The sequence below is a fragment of the Phocoena phocoena genome, chromosome 14 (genome assembly GCF_963924675.1).
Source record: "Phocoena phocoena chromosome 14, mPhoPho1.1, whole genome shotgun sequence".
NCBI lineage: Eukaryota > Metazoa > Chordata > Mammalia > Artiodactyla > Phocoenidae > Phocoena > Phocoena phocoena.
In genome coordinates, this window is record NC_089232.1 from 15,350,120 (window position 1) to 15,371,311 (window position 21,192).

The following is a 21,192-nucleotide window of genomic DNA, read 5'->3' on the forward strand; positions in this document are numbered from 1 at the left end:
AGCTATGGAATTGGGGTGGAGGTGTAGTTATTACAAGGGATTGAAATATCCTTAGGTCCATCAAACATTGTGTGTAGATTCTATACATAATGTATATGGTATTTCTTTTATATGTCAATTCAGTTCAATTCAATAAATACTGAGTTCTCTCTTTTACCAGGCATTGTTCTAGGTGCTGATGATACCGTCAGTGTACAAAACAAACTAAAATCCTGGTCCTTGCGGAAATAAAAATTCATTAAAATAATGCCAAAATTATATATTTTTTGTCATCATGCATTTAATTAATGAAATGAAATAAAAAATATAACTATTATCATGTGAAACTCAGAAGAACATTGCTATTTAAAATAATTCTTCATACTGGACATATCTGGAAACCACTGAGAGTATTTAAATGATAGCAAGGACATGATCCCTTAGATGAGGGAGAGATTTTGTGCGCAGTCAAGTCCAAGCAGGGGTGGCAGTATCTGGGTCATAGAGGAAATACTGGGCAATCTCCCTGAGTAATCCCACTCCTACACCACGTATCTCCGTGTAAATTATCATGACTAAAGTGAGTTAGAATCATAGCTTCATTGATGATAATGATGAGGACTCTCAGAAGCATGGTTGGAGGCAGGGAGTTAGATTACTTTATCTCTTGTTAACCCTTTGACTCTAGAACTCTCGGAGGCTCCTTCTAAAGCTCTTAGAGAGGAGTGAACGTTTTGTTCAAACAAGGAGCGGTCACGCTTGACCTGTAACTTCAGTCCTCCAGGATCTCCAGGGAAGAGGCACTCACTCACCTAGTGCTAGCCGAAGGCTGCATGATAGCTTGTTTAACCAAAAGATCCATATTCCAAGAAGTTAGGTGCCAGGAAAGTAGCTTTTGGTCTTTCTCTTCACATCCTCATCTTCACTGCGCGAGTTCAGAGTCACTGTTCCCTTTGGTAATTCTTCCCGGTCCTCGCAAGGGTAGGGGGTGAGGAGTATGATCCTCTCTATATGGTAGACGGCGAAATGAAGAAAGGTCGGCACCTTGGCTTTGGAAGGGCCTTGGAAAGTTCTGCATTGCTCTTTGCACCTCGCCTCACTGTTTCCTCACTCCTTTTGACACCGCATCCCCTGGGTTTGACTCTCCTTTTTCTCCTTCTATTCCCTTCCCGCAGACCCCCGTTTAAACTAACAAATTGAGGCCATCGAACTACATTTCCCACAATACCCCGCGCCGGCCGGCCTCAGTGGGGTTTCCCTTGAGCTGCCGTTGTTATTAATGTTGCAAACCCACGTTTCCGGGGAAGAGACGAGCTATTGTCTACTTCTTCGTTAAGATGCCCTTTTTCTCCTCCACCTGGCGAGAACCAGTGTTGGGTGAAGACACCTCTGCGGAGGGACATTCATTCCGGCGAACGCTCTGGCTACCCACTTCCTCCTCGCGCCTCGGCTCCTGTCGGGTTTCCAGGGGGCCTGGGAGTGTCATTGGTGGATGACCGCAGCGCTAGCTGCTACCCCTGCTGCTGCGACCATGACTTCTGGCAGCAGCGGCCTCGCCGCCGCCCGCCTCCTGTCCCGCGCTTTCCTCCGTGAGTCCGGCCGGGGCTCTCTCCTCTAAGCCTCCGCGAGTTCCCGGCCCCCCGGGCCTGGCATCCTAGTCTAGGACGCGGCTGGGCCCTCCGGGGCCGGACCTCGGCGGGGGTCCCAAGTCGGGGACCCTCTGGGATGGAGGGAGCTTTGCTGGTTATGTGGGGCGGGGGCCTGGCTTAGGCAGCTGGCGGGCAGGGACCTTGAGTGGTTGAACCAGGATTCGGGTCTGGAGTCCTGCAGATCCGGGTGCACACCTTTGATCCCACGGTGATGAGTGGCGGCGGGATGGGGGCGGCATCTAGACAGGCTCTTTTGGGGCGTGAGAGGTGAGGTGGTCCAGGATGAACTAAGCTGGGAGGGTGAGTGGGTTGAGAGGTGGGGGGAGGATATCAGTAGGAAATTGGAGGATGAGGCCGAGCCTTGAACAGGACTGTCGTACACTTACAGTTGTCTTTTCTGTAGACTGTAGGGTGAATCTCCAGAAGGGTGCACAGCCCAGAAAACTCCTAGAAGCTTAGGGTTGGCTGGGACCTTAACCAACTTATTTGATATGTCTCCATCAGGCGGTGTGAATTCTTCAGTTCCTGAAAACTTAACACCCAAGGTTGCTAGTAATGCTGACTGCTGAAAATTCTTGCTGTGTTCAAAGTCTCTGTGTTTGTTAGGTAGGTTGTGTAGGAAAAGACTTTGGAACCAGCCACATCAGGGTTTGAAGTCTGGCTAGTCCTGTACAGTCTATGTAATAACTCTGGGGGATGTTTCTAAATCTATTTCTCAATTTCTGTTTCACATACCTTGAAAACATTACAATATTTTAATGAATCTGAGACACCATCACTTGTAAGATGCACTGCTGTTTGGTCTACCACTAAAAGTGGGAAATGATTGCTAATTAAAATTGTGACACACCATTGGTTATCAGTTGCATCCAGATTTAAGAAATGTTTAAAAAAATGAAACAAATGTGCATCCTAGAAATGATGAAGTACAGTATGATCTGGGTTCGCCATGCAGAATAAGTGAAACAATTTATATAAAGCACCTGGAATGTGATAGACACTCAACTGAAGTTAGTTTTCTTCTCTCTCCCTTTCTTCTGCTTTGCTTCTAATTCTACTGCTGCTACTGAATATTGGATGAGACTTAGTTCATTTCTTGAGAAGATTACATTTTAAAAGTGTACGATGATGACTGTACACTCTGTAGCTACACTTAGTTACCAGATCACTTGAGGACAAACCTTAGCAAGTAGGAAGAAGTTGGGTTTATTTGGGAAAGTTTTCTGGAGATTTTTATTATATAATTTAAAGGATAATTTAGTATGTTGTAGGCAGAAGGAGAAAAGGGATTTGTTATACCCATGTCTTTTTCTTCTGGGGTCTTGCTTGTCTGAATTTCTGAAAAATCCTTTGCTGTCTTAGGAGCAGAGTCTAGAGAAGAAAGAGTGTTTAAAAGATCAGGATCTTGAATCCACCCTTAGCGATACTTAACAGTCCTGTTCTCACATAGCTGGAACTTCTTTATTCCTAGACTCTCAGGATCCTGAGGGCTTAAGAGGTTATCTAGTTTAGCTTCTCTTGCTGGAGTGGCCTTGAATTATCCCAGTCATGTGATTACTCCGTCACTAATGGTTTGAGAGGTCTGAGATCTAAACCAAGGTGTCTCTTATATTAGAGAGGTTACAAACTCTAGGGTTAATGTTTAAAAACCTTTAATCTCCCACATCTTTTTCCCATGCCACATTTCTAAGCCCATTTCCACTCACACTAGAAAAACCGCAGCCACAACAGTATCACATTGCAAACTTCTTTTAAAGGCAGTCACAAATTATTTAGGCTCTGAGGTTAGTAATTGAACTAGAGTTGCTAGGGAGTTTTGTCCCCTTTATTCTCTTAAGTTTTAATTGTTGGTACATTTTGTGCTGAAGGTTTTGAGTGTTGCAATGTTGATTTGAGTTAGGAAAAAACCCCAAACACTTGTAGATGCCTTCCAGAGACCTGTTGGGGGCAGCTTAGAATATTTATCAATAGAAATTACTGAGCCAAAAAAAAAACAGTTCTTAGGAAAAAAGAGAAAGAACCCAGTTGAAGTGGGGAGAGGAAAAAAAATGAAAACTAAAGATTTCTTCCATGAGAAAGCTTAAGGATTTTATAAGCACCTTTGAAACTGAAATGGTGAAACTTTTCAAGAAGTATGAGGTAGTGCAAAGTTGCTTTAAACATAAGCCAGTAGTTCCTGTAAGTTGGATCTTTGAGAATAAATAGGGAACAAGAGCTAGTATTTTTTATTTTTATTGAGGTATAATTGATGTAAAACATTATATTAGTTTTAGGTGTACAACCTAATATTTTGATATTTGTATATATTTTAATATCTCTCTGTCTATTGTGATGTCTATCACCATACATAATTATACATTTTTATTTCTTGTGATGAGAACTTTTAAGATCTGCTCTCTTTTAGCTACTTTCAAACGTGCAATATAGTATTATTAACTATAGTCACCATGCTGTACATTACGTCCTTATGACTTATAAGTGGAAGTTTGTACCTTTTGACCCCCTTTAGCCACTTGTCCCCTCCCCCTCAACTCTGGCACCACCAATCTGTTTTCTTTACATGTGAGCTCAGGTTTCTGTTTTTCTTTCTTTCTTTTTTTTTTTTTTTTTTAGATTCCACATATAAGTGAGATCATACAGTATTTGTCTTTCTCTGCCTGACTTATTTTACTTTGGGTAATGCCCCCAAGGTCTATGTGTGTTGTCACAAATGGCAAGATTTTCTCTTTTTATGGCTGAATAATGTTCCATATTGTGTGTCTGTGTGTGCATATTAATAAATATACCACGTTTTCTTCATCCATTCTTCTATTGATGGACACTTAGGTTGTTTCCATATCTTGGCTATTGTAAATAGTGCTGCAATGAACGTGGGGCTTCTTTTCAAGTTAGGGTTTTCATTTCCTTCAGATAAATACTTGGAAGTGGAATTGCTGGATCGTATGACAGTTTTATTTTTAGTATTTTGAGGAACCTCAGTACTGTTTTCCATAGTGACTGCACCAATAACATTCCTACTAAAGGCGCACAAGGGTTTCCTTTCTCCATATCCTCACCAACACTTATTATTTCTTGTCTTTTTGATAATAGCCATTCTAACAGGTGTGAAGTGAAATCTCAGTGTGGTTTTGATTTGTGTTTCCCTGATGATTAGTGATGTTGAGCACCTCTTCATGTACCTGTTGGCCATCTGTATGTATTCTTTGGAAAAATGTCTATTCAAGAGCCAGTATTTTTTTTTTTTTTTGCGGTACGCGGGCCTCTCACTGTTGTGGCCTCTCCCGTTGCGGAGCACAGGCTCCGGACGCGCAGGCTCAGCGGCCATGGCTAACGGGCCTAGCCGCTCAGCGGCATGTGGGATCTTACCGAACCGGGGCACGAACCCATGTCTCCTGCATCGGCAGGCAGACTCTCAACCACTGCGCCACCAGGGAAGCCCAAGAGCCAGTATTTTTGAACTTCAGAATTACGGTGTTTTGATGCCAAAAAGTGAACCTTGCATGCCAATTGGTCCCATACCTTTGTTTGGCAAAAGTGGCAAAAGGTCCCATACCTTTGTTTGGCAAAAATAAGCCCCAAAAGTTTCCTAGGCAATATCAGAATGGGTACTAGAGCTCTGGTCTTCTGACTCTGCAGTGTCCTTTCTACTAAATACATGCTGGGTGATACTCTGAGCCTTCTTTTTTTTTTTTTTTTTTTTTTGCGGTACACGGGCCTCCCACTGTTGTGGCCTCTCTCGTTGCAGAGCACAGGCTCCAGACGCTCAGGCTCAGCGGCTCCAAGGCATGTGAGATCCTCCCGGACCGGGGCACAAACCCGTGTCCCCTGCGTCGGCAGGTGGACTCTCAACCACTGCGCCACCAGGGAAGCCCTGAGCCTTCTTTTTTTGAAGCTCTGATTTTTCTTTTTCTTTGGCAACCTCACTGGTTCGTTGAGAAGGTTACTACTCCGCTCAAAGGTGTCACCTGCCTTTTCCATGTGTTTGCCAAGTTGTGTAAGACTGTTTTTGGAATCCGGAAGACATTTAGAAGTGTAGCTTGGAAAAGGGGACCCTCAGTAGTGATGTTTCTGATACCTAGTGTCTCTTGTCATTGCATCCAAGAACCAAATCTTTATTCCAGAAGTACAAAATGGCCTCAATCTAAATGTATCAATGTAGCCATGAGAAAGTGACTTGATTTTCTGACCTCAAACTTGTTTTTCCATAAAAGCTTAATTGAGGATGTTAAAAATAATTTCTCTAAGTATAGGGGAAGAATCTCATTTCACCAAAGGACAGGCATTTTGTTGCCATAGACCCACATTTTTGTACATTATAACATTTCTAAAATTGGGATGTATCTTATAATTGATGGTATCTTACAGTAAATTGGCAGCATTTTTTTTCATACTGGTGCTTAATAGTGCTTCTTAAAATCAGTGGTGTTTTAGATTTGATGAAATATGGTACTTAGAGCCAGTTACACTTCATTTGTAAGTAAATATATAATTTCGCATCTGAACGGTGGATTGTTTGGGGTTTGGAAGTTAGCGGCTGCTGAGCTACTCTGCTATACTTTAAGGTCCTGTAGGTAGGGATCCCAATAGCCTGCAGATTATATATGCATACTACATATGATTAATAAGTATACATTTGTTAAAATCAGGAACACATGCAGGAATAAATGAGTAACAAGGACATAGTTTGAGAGGGGAGTCGGAGGAGTATTTTCATCAACAGTCTCGGGTTACTGGTTAGGAGCACAGTACTGGTCACAGAATGCCATCTGTGGTTTGAGTCCCATCTGGGCAGGTGCTTTTTGGCCACAGCTTGCATCCACCCTGCAGCCATCTTGTAAATGATGTGGTTGCTCTCTGCAGGGGAGAGGACTCTGCATGTGGCTGACTGATACAAATTTCTCTCTCAGCTTACTCAGTCCCTTTACTTCACAGCCTTTATTACAGTGGGCACTTTTGTGGTTTTGTGTTTCTTTGTTTAATGTTTAGTTGTCTTACAGGGCAGGAAGCTTCACATGGTCCTCAGTCCATCTTATTTACCCCTGAACCCCTTCCTTGTGTCTGGCAGACATCCTGGCACAGTGAACATCTCAAAGCAGTTTGGTCTTTTCATTCTATGTCAGTAATAAATAGCTAATAGTGAAATAGCTAATTGTTATTCTGCATGCTCTATATATTATTAACTCATCTAATTCTCATATTGCCTGTGAGGTACACAATATTATTATCCCCGTTTTTACAATGAGGATGCATCTTTAAAAATGTTTTAGATGGTAAAAATTTACTAATATATGTGTACCTACTATATGTTATATGTAGACATGGATTAGTATATTTATATATAAACATGTATAGGATATGCATGAGACATAAAACACTTCTGATTGGACTTATGTGATTTTAAAATATGAATTATATATTCTCTCTTTTTAGGAAATGATTGACTTTTGTGCTTAGGTAGGATGTGAACCCAGTTTAGGGAGTGTACCAGACCCTTTGTTACTCAATTGACAGGTGTCATCTCATATCAACATCACAGCCTCCTCGTGAGCAGCTGTTATTCCACTTACTGAAGGGAAGACTAAGGCCAAGGGAGATCACAAGACCTGCCCTGTAAACTCAAGCCCAGGCCTATCTGGTTCCTGGGCTATGCTTTCAGCTGCTTGGGATGCAGTCCCGAGGTTAGGCTAGCTTATTTCTAAGAACCTGAAGAGAAAGCGACTCTACCCACATTCTCTGGAGATGGCCCAAGGCCTTCACCACTGGGAAATTCTGCCTGGTGGCCGACTTCAGGCCTCTCTGCTGCCCTAATGTTTAATTAACAATACTCATTTTCTTAATATTAGTGAAGTCAGATATCACATCATATGTCGATTTACCATTTATCTGTCACCAACTGTGTTTCTTGTTTATGGCCTTTGTCCATTTTCCTGTTCGGCTTTGGTGCCCTCCATCCTGTTGGCCCCTGGTGTTGCTCAGGTTGCTAAGGTTGTCCTCCTTGCCTGTTACGTGTTGTGAAACCACTCTCCTGGTCTGTCACTGCCTTTACCTGTGACTATATGCTGTGTTTTGCTTTAGGTTCTTTTCTTCTGTAGTGAAATAGTCCATTCGTATTACATTACTGCGTCCTGGATTTCATTTGTTAAAAAAAAAAAAAAGCTTAGCATGGAATTTGTACTACATTGATACAGCTTTGAGGATTGCTAGTAGCATTTAGGGCTGGACTCTTTGTATGAATTTTTGGGAAACCAATAATCTCTGCATGTACAAAAATAGACGTAGGTTTTGTTCCCCTCTTTCCTGGTAATGGGAGTTCAGGAGGGACATTTTTCCAGTTCACACAGAAAGAGATGGAACTTCTGATATTTATATGTGTTTCTTCTCATAGATCCTATCTCTTGTCCTGAAATTCAGTCAAGCATTTCCTGTGCACGTACTCCGTAAGGCACTGTACCGTATGCCATGGGAGGCACCAAGGTGTACAAGACATGGTCGTTACACTCATGGAATTTATAGTTAGAAGTTCTGAAAGTATTTAAATGAGACTTAATCTTGAAAGAAAACTTAGCCTGAAATAATTTTACTTAGAAATAACGCAGTAAAGAGTGTAACAGAATGTGTGCACTCTTCGGTGGGCAGGTGTGGTGCTTATGACTAGATACCACATGAAAGTGTTCACAGTTTCCATTCTTCTTAATCTCAGATCCCCTACAAACCCCCCATTATATTCACAAGTCATGAATGTGATGTGAAGATTTAAAGATTCCTCACTGTGCAATGTTTTATTTAAATGTGAACTTATATGAATTAATGCAAGAGAAATTCTCAGGAGATTGAGTACATTGACTCTGAAAGGTGAGACATATTTATAAGATGGTTTGGCCACTAACGTATGTCCTGTGTTCAAGGTTTTTTTTAGGAAATTGCTTACTGTAGTTATTTGGTGGTTTTGTCATAGAGATCAGGTTTGTGTTTAAAACCAAAATATGATTGGGCTTCTTTAAGCAGTGGACGGACAATTGAAGGTTTGTACTTAAACCTCTTTACATTCTTCAGCAGAGGTAGAATAGGCTTTTTGTTTTTTTTGTTTTTTTAAATTAAGGCATTTGATTGATAATTTGGATGGAGAAGAAATCAAACAGGGAAAGAAAATGACCAGTCTGACAGATTTAATATTTATAACAGCTGGTAGTTTGCTAGATTAGAGAGTGGTGGGATTGTGGGAGGGAAGGTGAAGCGGTGCAGAGGTGGAGATGAGGAGAGGCTGCTTTCGCTGGGGAGCCTCCAACCTGTGATTCTGGGCTTGGATTGTCTGTGGTGGGGAAGAATAAGGAAAATGACATAAGTGACTTAAAATTTGGTGAGTTTTACTTGGAGTATAAACATATTTTGCATTATTTCTGTCTGAATGGAAACAAATGGCAAAAGAGAAAGAATTTCCTTGATTCTCTGATGTCACCAATGGTAAGACTTATCATTGATTTGATAACAGTATTACCTTAAATAGGGCCACCAGTTGTTACCTGTGTCATGGTGGCATGGAGTGGCAGGTGTCTGGGGTCATCCTCACAGCCATGGCAACTGGGAGAGTGTGCATGGGGTAAAGGGCCATAGATCGGGCAGATTCATCTTCCAGTGTCTGGAATTAAAAAGGCATTTATGGTGATTATGGAGCACCGTGGCTTGCTGGGTGCCTCAGGTTTTTCTCTGGGTTTCGTAAGTGCTTGATTCTAGCATCCCCTCATTTCAGTACCAGTGTTACCTTGTCTGGCATTGTACAGGTTTCTTATTGGGACAGAATGTGGTCAGGAATTTCATTTCCTTATCTTTGAACATGTATTTTGTGGTTGGCTCAGAGGTGATGATAGTCTATTCTAGCTTATCTGAAGCCTAGGTATGGGCTCATACAGTAGATGGGAAGAGCACACGCACACACATATGCATGATAAATCTCCCAAGATCCATTTCACTAGATGCTGTAGAATGGCAGGGTCATTGCACAAGTTGACAAAGGGCCACAAGGCTGTCTGGTAGGTGAGCTGCTCTTCATCATACTTGGTGGATGTAGTTTTTATGAGCACCAGAGTTCTGGTGCTGTGAAGTCTTGAGCTCCATAGAGTTGATCCAGGAGGTCTGGAGTAGGGGAAGGAATAGGAGAAGGTAGTGATAGGAGTTGTTCGGGTATTGAGACCATGCTTTATGAATGTAGACAGACCTGTGCTTTCTCAGGGTGACAGGGCCACTTCTGCCCCATGGAAGGAGACTTGAACTGTCTGATGTCTCCTTTGTTAAGGTAGAGTGTAAGAGTACTTGTGGAGGACTAAACTTTACCTTCAAAAAGCAAGTATTTCCTTTTATCAAGTATGGGCTCCAGATGTCCTGATCTTATTTGCTGTTGTAATCATATCTTGTACCTTTCCTGTCTGGAAACTCCTGATAGATGGACTATTTACTGAATATTCCAGGAGTGGGAGGGACTGTTGGGCAAGTCCTGCCAAGAATAGCAGAGGGGAGTAAAGCTCTTCCATAGGTATCGTGGTTCTGTGTCTCCAGCTGGGAGAACTGGGAACCAAGGGCAAGCCCCGGCTAGGGTGGGCTCTCAGGCCACAATTCCTGTCGTAGTGTTCACTGGCCCAGGTTAAGGTGCTTAGCTGCGTACCCTAGGCCAGGACTTGACCCTCAGTGCCCCCTCAGGGTCCCTTGTTCAGCATAGTCTAGGCCAAGAATGCATCTGATCTGTGTGCACACAGAATACTTCTCTCCTGGTTGGTCAGGGCAGATTCCGGCCCTGTCTCTTCCTTAGAGGTACAGGGGACTACAGAATTCAAAGTTGTTGGAAGCTGAGGTCAGTACATGAGTTGAAGTTGAATCAAGGGATGTTCAAAGGGCCAGAAGCAGATCAGTTACAGAATCTGAGATCTGAGGATTTAGGAGGATATGAGCAGTGATTCAGGAGAAAAAGCACTGAGTGGACCCTGGACAAATTTATGATGAGGTATTCTTTTCTGGGCCTAGCTTTCATGGGCTACCTTAGTGATAGATGCCGGCACTTTGAAAGGGCCAGGAATGGACCACAGAGACAGCAGGTTGGGGTTCTAATGGGGGTTTAGAAGGTAGCCCACGTAAATCATCTGTGCTCTACTTTCTACTGATGTTTGAAATATGGGGAGCTGGCTTTAGGAGCTACTGAAGATTTCTCAGTTTCCACTGAGGTAGTTTGCTGACAGTAACTTAGATATTTTTTACATGTTTCTCCCTCATCTACTCTTCCTATTTATTTTATTTTCCCTACTTCCTTTATATGTGAGGTCTTGAGACTTACATCAGAAGAGACCAAATTAAGTAATTTTGGATTATACTTCAGATAAGTTTTATTCTATGACTTAACACGTAATGTTAATATTATTACTGGGGAATGAGTTGCAAAGTAGTTCTTAGTAATTCTGACAAAGTTTGCCTCTTAGCTCGTCTTTTGCTTATTGATGTTGGGCTTAAAAATGTCGGGTCAAGTGGGGAAAGCATGTGGCTGTTTAGTAAACATTATTAGCAAGAGTGATGCCTAGTTTTTAGTTCCCGGATTTAATTTGAGCTGTTTACGTGAGCCCCTGGTTTCTTTCTGAGGAATAAAACTTATAAACGTAACCTTTTCTTCCTCAGTTCAGAAAAAGCAACAAAATTGTGGTTCTCAGTAAAGAGGGGATTCTGGAGAATAGTACAGTGTCTTTTCTTGTTTGTTTCTTTAATCAGTTTTTGTATTTAATACATCTTATTTTAAAAATGACACTTAAAGTTGCCGTTATCACAAGATATCTCCTGAATTAGAGAATTTTTTTTTTTTTTTTTCCCGGTACGTGGGCCTCTCACTGCTGTGGCCTCTCCCGTTGTGGAGCGCAGGCTCAGCGGCCATGGCTCACGGGCCCAGCCGCTCCGCGGCATGTGGGATCTTGCCGGACCGGGGCACGAACCCTTGTTCCCTGCATCGGCAGGCGGACTCTCAACCACTGCGCCACCAGGGAAGCCCGTTTTTTTTTGTTTTTTTTGTTTTTTTTTTGTCACCAAGTTAAATTCATAGTCCAAAAGTTTGGAAAAATTATAATGTGTCATATTTTCTTTACTTTTCAGTGCAACAGAATGGAATTCGGCATTGCTCCTATACAGCTTCCAGGAAGCATCTCTATGTTGATAAAGATACGAAGGTTATTTGCCAGGGTTTCACTGGTAAGCAGGTAGGTGTTTCAAGACTTTTTAAAAGATGTATATTAGAGATACAAAAACATTGAATTATTTTCTATTGTTTTAAAGTCACAAAAGTTATAATACAGTTTGTAGCACAAGAGTATACAGTACAGCAGTGGAGTTGTATCTCAGGAGGGGGTTAGGTGCTATAGTCAGCCTCTAAGATGAAAATTGTATTTAATGTTACCGTGAAAATCCCTCCCTAGGAGTACAGTATTATGTTGGAAACCCACATATTTTCTTTCAGCAAGTATAACACAACTGGCTTTTCTCCAACATTGGAACAGATCACTGTTTCTTTAATTAAGCACTAGGTAAGGCAGATGGCTTGTGTTTAGGCCTTGTACAAAAAAAATTCTCAGCTAAGCACAGATCAGTGTGGGGAAATGCTCAAACCCAGAGAGGCTCATGGGAACTGTGATGGGCAGAGGAAGTAGTACATTGATTTTTCCCGTCTTGTACTCTCTGGGCAAATGGTCTTCAGGGGAATAGCGGGCAAAATAGCCTGAAGTATTTCGTTTATATTCATTCTCTCTCCCTATCCTCTGCCTACATCATAGAACTTATGTAAGTTTAAATATAGCTGTGACGTGATTCCACAAAAAAACGCAACATAAGAATCTCCTTTCCTTCCTGCCTACCATTCTGCTGCTCTGGAATTCCTTCTGATAACAAGTTGACATGTATCCTTCCAGATATTTTTCTTGCTCATACAAACATATGTACACTTATATAATGGGCATTCTACAAAGTTTGTTCTACAGAACACTCTCTCTTTCATTCTCTCTCTGTGTGTGTGTGTGTGTGTGTATACACACACACACATATAAACAAATTATACAGTATATAATATATATCATACATATATGTCATTAAATTGATTCCTGAAAGTAAAAATGGGTGTCAAAGGTTCTGTGTATTTAAAATTTTAACAGCTATTGCTAAGTTGCCCTTTAAAACATTTGTACACATTTATGGTTTCACCATAGTGGATGCACAGATTTTTTTGTTTTAAACGAGGGAATACTACCAAATCAATTAGAAGATAGCCATCAGCCTTAACCCCAAGTATCCCTTCCTTCATTATTAAAGGAGATATGGCAAAATAAAAGCGATTAATGATTTTTGTGTAATTTAAAAGTTAATGATTTTTCTATGATTAAAAGAATTATCACGTCCATTCTGCAGGATTTTGGTGATCTAGAGCAAGAGTTGGCAAGCGTATTCTGTAAAGACAAGATTGTAAGCATTTTAGGCTTAATAGGCCATGCAGTCTCTGTCACAGCTACTTGGTAGTATTGGAACAGCAAAAGCAGCCATAGGTAATATGTCAGTGAATGGGTATGCCAGTAAGACTTAATTCACGAAACCAGTGGCAAGTCAAGTCCTTCAGACCATCCTTTACTAACCCCTGATCTAGAGGATGGTACCTAAATATCCAGAATTCTATAACTTTTGTTTTTAAAGTACTTAGGAATTGCTTTAAAATTTTGTAGTTCTTTTTTAAAAAATGAATTAGATTAGAAGGTTGTTCATGTGAAATGTCCTTTTGCTTTCTGACTTTTGTTTTGAAATAACTGGGCACAAAAATGTGAATTGCAGTGGACCTTTCTTCTTTTTCTCCCATTCCTCTACTGTCTTAAAAAAAACAACCCACTGTCAACGAAAAAAGAAACATCCCAAACGTTGAAATTTTGTTCATAGGTAAAATTGGTTTACTTATTCTGATAGCCGTATGTTTTATGAATATCATTTCCACATATATACATTCTAAAGAAAGTTGATGCTCATCTAAGATTATGAAGTACCTTTTATCATTCCTCTGCCAATTAAAATCATATTTAGTCCCTTTTTGGATAGATGTTAATTTTATTAGCATATAATCCAATGTTTGATTAACCCAAATTCTCCACATAAGTTTACTATGTATGATTTTGTTTTTCTGTTTACTAAGCTTTATACAATCCTACAACATTTTAACCTCTGACCTTTTTTTTAAGAACCATTGTCCATGCTATAAGCACTATTTGGAACTGTCTCTGATTCATAAATTAGATGATGATTTGCCTAAATATTGAAATCCAAGGTTGGTTTCAGAGTCTCTGGGTTACTGGCAAATACACTGTTTCTTATTCACTTTTCTTTAAGAGTAATTGGGAGCCTTAAGATTTGTTGGTTTTAAGTTTCTGTTTATAGAGGTAACAATGAGGTCTGAAATTTAGAGGCTATCTCTGTAGAGAATCTGCATTTTGTCTCATTAGTTCTTCTTTTTTCAGTGTACACATTGTTCCACATTGTCCACATATGAGTGAGGAATATTTGTATTTCAGAGCAAATCCCCAAAATGCAGATTTCCAGTGGGTGGTATTTCTTGAACTGGCTGTTATGAGCTGCTAAAAACTATTACTATTCTTAACTCTGCACTGGATGGTGATAATGGGAAAATTACGGGAAAGAAGCTTATTAACGGGAAATGTTATCCCTGTTTAGCACTACACTAGGACTAAAAATTTGTCCATTGGAATTTATGTAACAGTGTGATAGTCTGGGGTAGTGCTTCTCTAACTATCTGGAATGAAAGACCAGTTTGGGTGTGTCTTTGTTTTATCACCAATCTAATGCAGATGAATATTTTTTACAAAATACTGTAAAAGTCATAGCAATATTATATTGCTATAAAAGTCTGCAAACATTCTCACTTATTTTTGTTTTCTTTATTAGATTTTTCTTTATTATTTTTGTCATTCTTTTTTCGTTTTGTGTTTGTCTCACTGTAGACCGTTAGCATATACAGATGACACTTTGAATGGCATTTCTCTAAAGAAAGAGCACTGGTCTGAGGTCCTTTCCAAAACTCCATCACTGACTTAAGATAAGTCAGTTAACACGCTTGGGACTAAGTTTCCTGTTTTGAAAAATGAAGACGTTGAATTAAGAAATAGAACTTGAGTAGTTGAGTCATCATTTTCTGGTTCCTGTAGAATGACCGCATAGATCCACTCAGTTTTCAACAACTACTTATTGAGTGCCTACTGTATGGAATGTGTTGCTTTAGGTGCCATCTCTCAGTGAACAAAGTAGATAGAAATCATTGCCTTCATGGAGTGGCAGGGGAGAGAAACAAAATCAATGAGTAAATTATGTGGTACGTTAGAAAGTATAAGTGCCGTGGAAAAACTAAACCAGAGGAAGGAGGTGTCTGTATGTGTGTGGGGTTGTGGTGGCAGTTGTGGTGGATGCTCAGGGGAAGCCTGACCTCTGAGTCAAGTTCTAAAGCAGCTTTGGGGGTGAGTCAAGTGGATGTCTAGGGGAAGGGTGTTCCAGCCAGAGGGGACAGTGAGGCCAGGAGGGGGGAACGTGCCTGCTGTGTGTGGCAGCCCCAAGGCCGGCATGACTGGAGTAGAATGAGTGATGGGAGAACAGTGGGTGAAGCGAGGTCGGGCAGTTGAGGGGTTCTGATGTGAGGAGGCAGCTTGAATACTGACTTGGTGGCCGTTGTGATGCTTTTGCTTTGGCTTTTGCTGTGAATGAGATGGAAAACTATTGCAGAGTTTGATCAGAGAAGTGACATGTAACAGGATCAGTCTGGCTGCCGTGTTGAGAATAGGTTGAAAGGGAGCAAGGGCAGTACTGTCAAGAGTTGATGCTGACTTAGACCAAGACGGTAGCAGTAGAAGGGGTGAGATGTTGTCAGTTACGTTCTGAAGGCAGGGCAGTAAGATTTACTAATGTATCCTGATTTGAGATACAAGAGAAAGAGAGGAATCAAGAATGACTTCAGTAGTTTTGGTCTGAACATCTGTTAGGAGTGGAGTTCTCATTAATTGTGATGGGGTAAACCATGGAGGGGAGTGATCAGGAACTCGGTTTTGGGCACATTAAGTTTGGGATGCCTACTGGTTCTCCAAGTGGAGATGTCAGGTAGGCAGTTGGCAATGTGAGCATGGAGTTCAAGGCAAAGGTCTCGGCTAGGTATGTGGGAGGTGTGTGTGTCTGTGTGTTTGGGAGAGGTCACCATATGGATGATATTTATTGCCATGGTAAGGGGTGAACTCACCAAGGGCACACATTTAAATGAAAAAGAGAAGTCTAGGAAGGGGAAGAAAGAGAAGAGGAAAAACAGGGAGGCGGAGTGCCAGAAGCTTAGTGAAAAAGAATCTTTCAATCCCTGGAGGTGTTTTTGGTCATCACAGCTGATTGCGGTAGGGAGGAGGGCATTGTACTGGCATCTACTGAGTAGAGGTAAACATTGTACAAATCACAGGACAGCCTCTCATAACAGGGAATCAGTGTGTCCAGAGTATCAGTAGTGCCGAGGTGGAGGTGGGAGAGTAAATGGATAGGGACATCCAGGATGCTGGCTGGGCAGCGTTAAAGGCTCACTTAAGGTTTGGGATCGTTAATTTAAAGTGAGACCAGTTAGCAAGGTTTTATTTTATTTTTCCTCCAGCTACTGTTCAGTGGCACATGTGCAGTCTCAGAGTAGGTGGAGAATTGGATTTAACCAAGATTGTGATTTTGCCAGATGTGTAAATTGAAGTGAGAGAGAGCCAAGGTGGTGTGTGACTGTAGTGACTGGCCATGGATTTTACACTGAGTAGAAGAGGGATGTGAGGACACCAGGGGTCGAGGAACAGTGAAAAAGAGGTGTTCTTTTCAGGTAAACACCAGGGGGGTTCTGATCATCAGCCAAATTTGAAAACAGAGGGAAAAGAGACTGCCCCCCCCCTTAAAAAAAACAGTTATTTTGGCCCCGCAGAGGCCCGCTTTGCTTCAAGGGTGAAAGCTGTGTTCAGTAAGGTGATGAGAATGCTTGGATATGTGTTACAGCTGTTTGCTGGGAAATACTTAACCTATCTGTTTTTCTTTTCCAAGTTGCTGAAGATTGCCTTTAGGCTTCCCAGCCTGCCTTTTCTCATTAGTCTTTCACGTTTTCCCCTCAGGGCACCTTTCATAGTCAGCAGGCATTGGAATACGGCACCAAATTAGTTGGAGGAACCACTCCAGGAAAAGGAGGCGAGACGCATCTGGGCTTACCGGTCTTCAGTACTGTGAAGGAGGTAACTAATGGCACCTGAGCTTGGCAAGAAAAGAAAAGCAGGGGAAGAGCTAGTACACCTTGGTTTAAGATCTTAATTGTGCCCCTTTGGGGAGAGTCAGTTGCTTTTTAAAATTCCAGTAACCTAGAGAAATTTGAATTGTGGTAAAAACCAGTGTGTTCACTTTAGTCAGGTAGGCTCAGGGTGTTTTCTCCACAGCCTGGGTCATTTTTATTTATTTATTTTTTTTGCGGTACGCGGGCCTCTCACCGTTGTGGCTTCTCCCGCCGTGGAGCACAGGCTCTGGACGCACAGGCTCAGCGGCCATGGCTCACGGGCCCAGCCGCTCCGTGGCATGTGGGATCTTCCCGGACCGGGGCACGAACCCACATCCCCTGCACCGGCAGGCGGACTCTCAACCACAGCGCCACCAGGGAAGCCCCCCGGGTCATTTTTGTCTGTAGGTATATATCAGCTCTTTAGGGAAGAAGTGCTGTGGCTTGGCTTCTGTTTGGCTTATTTTCCTTCCTTACCATTTCTTCTTCTGGGGTGTTAGAAGTGCACATGTCAGCATCCACCCCCTACCCTAATACTTCGAGTGGGTGCTTTGCCAGGCACTGTGCCAGGTGCTTCATATTCATGGCCTCATTCAGGCCGAACCACAAGCCCGAGGTAGGTGCTGTTATCATCCCCATTTTAAAGACAAGGATGCTCTTACAAAGAGCTTTCTGAGTGAGTAGGATGGATACCTTTCATGCAGTATTATTTGCCAGCACAGACCCTGTTGTCACAGTCCAGCTGCTGACAGAGCAGAGAGGTTGAGGGTCCTGCACATAGTGTCATGGCTGATAAGTGGCAGACTTAGCCTGGCTCAGAGTAAGTAAGTAGTATGTGGTATTCCTGTGTGGAGAAACCTAGCTGTGGAGTCTGATGGACAAATCACAGAGTTCTAGTCTCTTCCCCAATTTGCTGATTTCTTAATACTTTTTAAAATGAATTTAAAGTAAACTTTAATTCTTCGCTACAAAGCTAATTGCTTATTGTAAAAATTCAGATGACATAAAAGTATGTAAAGTTAAGTTTTATATAGTGTTTTCCATTTCTCAGATTTTGCTTTTATAGAGAGCTAATTTAAGCTCAATGTGTATTCTTTCACTCTCTTTCTACACTTAAATGAATATATACAAAACTAGTAGTATTATAAAAGAAACCATAGTACAAATTCTTGGCTGTTTAATTTAAAAAATCAAGGAAATAAACTTAGTACTTGCGATTGATGTATTGATGTTAAAAACTGTACCTCTCCTCTTTATAAACATACTTCTAAGGCATGTTTTAAAGAATTGCACTTTTTACAGTACACATTTATAGATGTACTCTCTTTATGGAATACTAACTTCTTTTTTTTTTTTTGCGGTACACGGGCCTCTCACTGTTGTGGCCTCTCCCGTTGCGGAGCACAGGCTCCGGACGCGCGGGCTCAGCGTCCATGGCTCACGGGCCCAGTCGCTCTGCGGCACGTGGGATCTTCCCGGACCGGGGCACGAACTCGTGTCCCCTGCATCGGCAGGCGGACTCTCAACCACTGAGCCACCAGGAAAGGCCCTGGAATACTAACTTCTAATTGAAGTTAATTTGTATTCTTAATCCTAAAATGTAGAAAAAAAGAAATATTCAAATTTGGAATTTTCACTTTACTTTAAACTTGAAAATAGGGTGTACTGTATACGTGTATGTGTGTTTTGAGTGTATTGTATTTTAAAGAGTAAAGTCATATATTCTGTAGAATCATCATTTCGGTTTTTTTTTTTTTTGATTTGCATTTTTAGACAAAATCTCTCTAGGCAGATTTCTTTTGTCATGAGCCATTTTTGCTTTCTTTTGAAAACAGTTTTCATTGCTAAGCAATTCGTTTATTATTAATTTTGATACAAATAGATATGACATTTGGAATATCATGTAAGTTCTTTGACAGATACTGTCTCTCACCCATTCTGCTCTTCCAAAGAGCTTTCTGAGTGACTAGGACGGACACCTTTCATGCAGTATTATTTGCCAGCACAGACCCTGTTGTCACAGTCCAGCTGCTGAAAATGTTTGTAGCCTTAAGCGGTAGGAACCCATGGGATATATTGATATTTTCCATAAAATTCTTACACTTGGTTCCAACCTAGCTCTTTTCCTTTGGTTCCCACTTCTCTGTTATCATCTTGAACATAGTTTTTAAAAACATTGTTTTGAATTATTTTTAACCCCTGGCAAGTCAGCAGCCTTTGACTTGTTCTTCTGTCACTGTCAAGATACGTCTTTTTTTTTTTTTTTTTGCCCCGGATGCGCAGGCTCAGCAGCCATGGCTCACGGGCCCAGCCTCTCCGCGGCATGCGGGATCCTCCCGGACCGGGGCACGAACCCGAGTCCTCTGCATTGCAGGCGGACTCTCAACCACTGAGCCACCAGGGAAGCCCAAGATACGTCCTTTTATTCGGGATGCCGTAGAGAAAGCCCCTAAGTTGCTGGGAACCTGGGGAGTCATTTGGGGATGATTCTCAAAGACACCGTCTTTTACTTCTGTCCCTTCTAGTTGTACCTGTATGTTCCGTAACTTGGTTTTTGTATCCATTATGAATCCCATGGCACAGCCTTCTAAAAAGTTTTGATTTACATCTTGGTTAAGTTACATTTTGACATTTATAGGGAGGCAGCCTGCTGTAGCTGAAAAGAGCTGACGCTTTGGAATCAGATATACTTTTGCCTTGTTGAATCTTGCCTTTACCACTTCCTAGCTGTGTGACCTTGTGCAGGTTATTTAATATTTCTTGGCCTCAGCATCTTGATTTGTAGCTGGGGATGCTAAGCATGCAGGGTTGTGGTGAAGCGTTATCTGAGGCCTGTACAGAGTATCTCTCAGGGCCTCTCACGGAATAGATGCTGCCACTCTTGGAGAGCCAGAGATCACTGACAGTCTCTGTCTTCAAGGAGCTTCCTTTCAGGAGAAGAGACATGGCCACACGTGGAGGTGGGTAGAAAGCTACATGTGTATTGATACATGTAGAGAGTATGTAAAAACCACTGAGAGAGAACCGTGGTCAAATTGATGGTCTTTCAGTGCTTTGCATCGTGAGGGGTGATGTAGAGTAAACTCTAACCTTATTTGACCCATTCTTATTCCGTGGCCATTTATGCATGTGTATTTTAGTTTATTTCTAATCAGCATGCATTTAGAGTAAAAATTGACAGCTAGGAAAAAAACCACTTCGTTTTGCTGCCTCTTGATATTATTTATTAAGTTGGATGTATTTTTAAACAGATGGTTGAGAGCTGGGTTCTGGAGCTTGGGACTCACTAGTCCTTTTCTCCTGGGGAGGTGCAGGGTCTTTGGTACTGAATAGGTGGTAAGTGCCTTGTAGAACAACAGAAATAAACATGGCCCAGGAATGAGGGGACACAGATGCAAATCAGGCAGTGCTTGCAGGTGTACTGACATGCTGTCTCCTGAGGGAATGGGAGGTCACAGAAACTTTCAGTGCAGAAGGGTGTCCCAAGGGGGCAGAAAGGAGGCCGTGCTTACTCTGCTCTTTTCTGACAGCAAAGTGAACTTGTTAATGGGAAGAATGAAGACATCCGATGTCTCCTGGTGGTGTCCTTTCCTGACCCCAAGACATCATTAAAATCATGGTATTGAATTTCTTTTACAATGTTTCTGACTTAACCAATAATAAAGTGCTTTGTGGTTAATGTTTCAGGCCAAAGAACAGACCGGAGCAACAGCGTCTGTCATTTATGTTCCTCCTCCTTTTGCTGCTGCTGCCATTAATGAAGCTATCGAGGCGGAAGTGTCGTTGGTCGTGTGCATCACTGAAGGTATCCCACAGCAGGACATGGTGCGGGTCAAGCACAAGCTGCTGCGCCAGGAAAAGACCAGGCTGATTGGGCCAAACTGCCCTGGAGTCATCAATGTGAGTGTACAGAACAAAAATAAGCCCGCTGAAGGCAAACTAGCTTTGAATCAGTCCAAGTATATTTGTGTGTATGACCTAGGAAGTTACAATTTTTTTTTTTCGCTTTTCTGAAACCATGAATTCCTTTCCTTCAGCCTGGAGAATGCAAAATTGGCATCATGCCTGGCCATATTCACAAGAAAGGAAGAATTGGTGAGTATATATTTCTTATAGATTAAAAACAAAATTCCTTGCCCTGAGCTCAAAACTCACAAAGAGAATTTGACTCTGCAAATCAAATTCATTTTAATTAATTCAACTTTAAGAGAATTTACCAGGGAAGTTTTATAGTAA

At 41.7% G+C, this 21,192-nt stretch overlaps 1 protein-coding gene across 2 annotated transcripts in view; it reads left to right on the forward strand.

Moving 5' to 3' along the window:
• The first annotated feature begins 1,390 nt into the window (after positions 1-1,390).
• Positions 1,391-21,192, forward strand: part of SUCLG1 (succinate-CoA ligase GDP/ADP-forming subunit alpha) — a 36,040-nt gene continuing 16,238 nt past the window's right edge. The window contains exons 1-5 of one of the 2 annotated variants that reach the window (XM_065890725.1): positions 1,391-1,568; positions 11,748-11,851; positions 16,805-16,921; positions 20,644-20,856; positions 20,994-21,051. In XM_065890725.1, the coding sequence (XP_065746797.1) occupies positions 1,472-1,568; positions 11,748-11,851; positions 16,805-16,921; positions 20,644-20,856; positions 20,994-21,051 (589 nt within the window). In that variant the 5' untranslated portion in view covers positions 1,391-1,471. Of the gene's footprint in view, positions 1,569-1,602; positions 1,726-11,740; positions 11,852-16,804; positions 16,922-20,643; positions 20,857-20,993; positions 21,052-21,192 lie in introns of those variants that run through there. The other variant, XM_065890726.1, reaches the window with a different exon arrangement.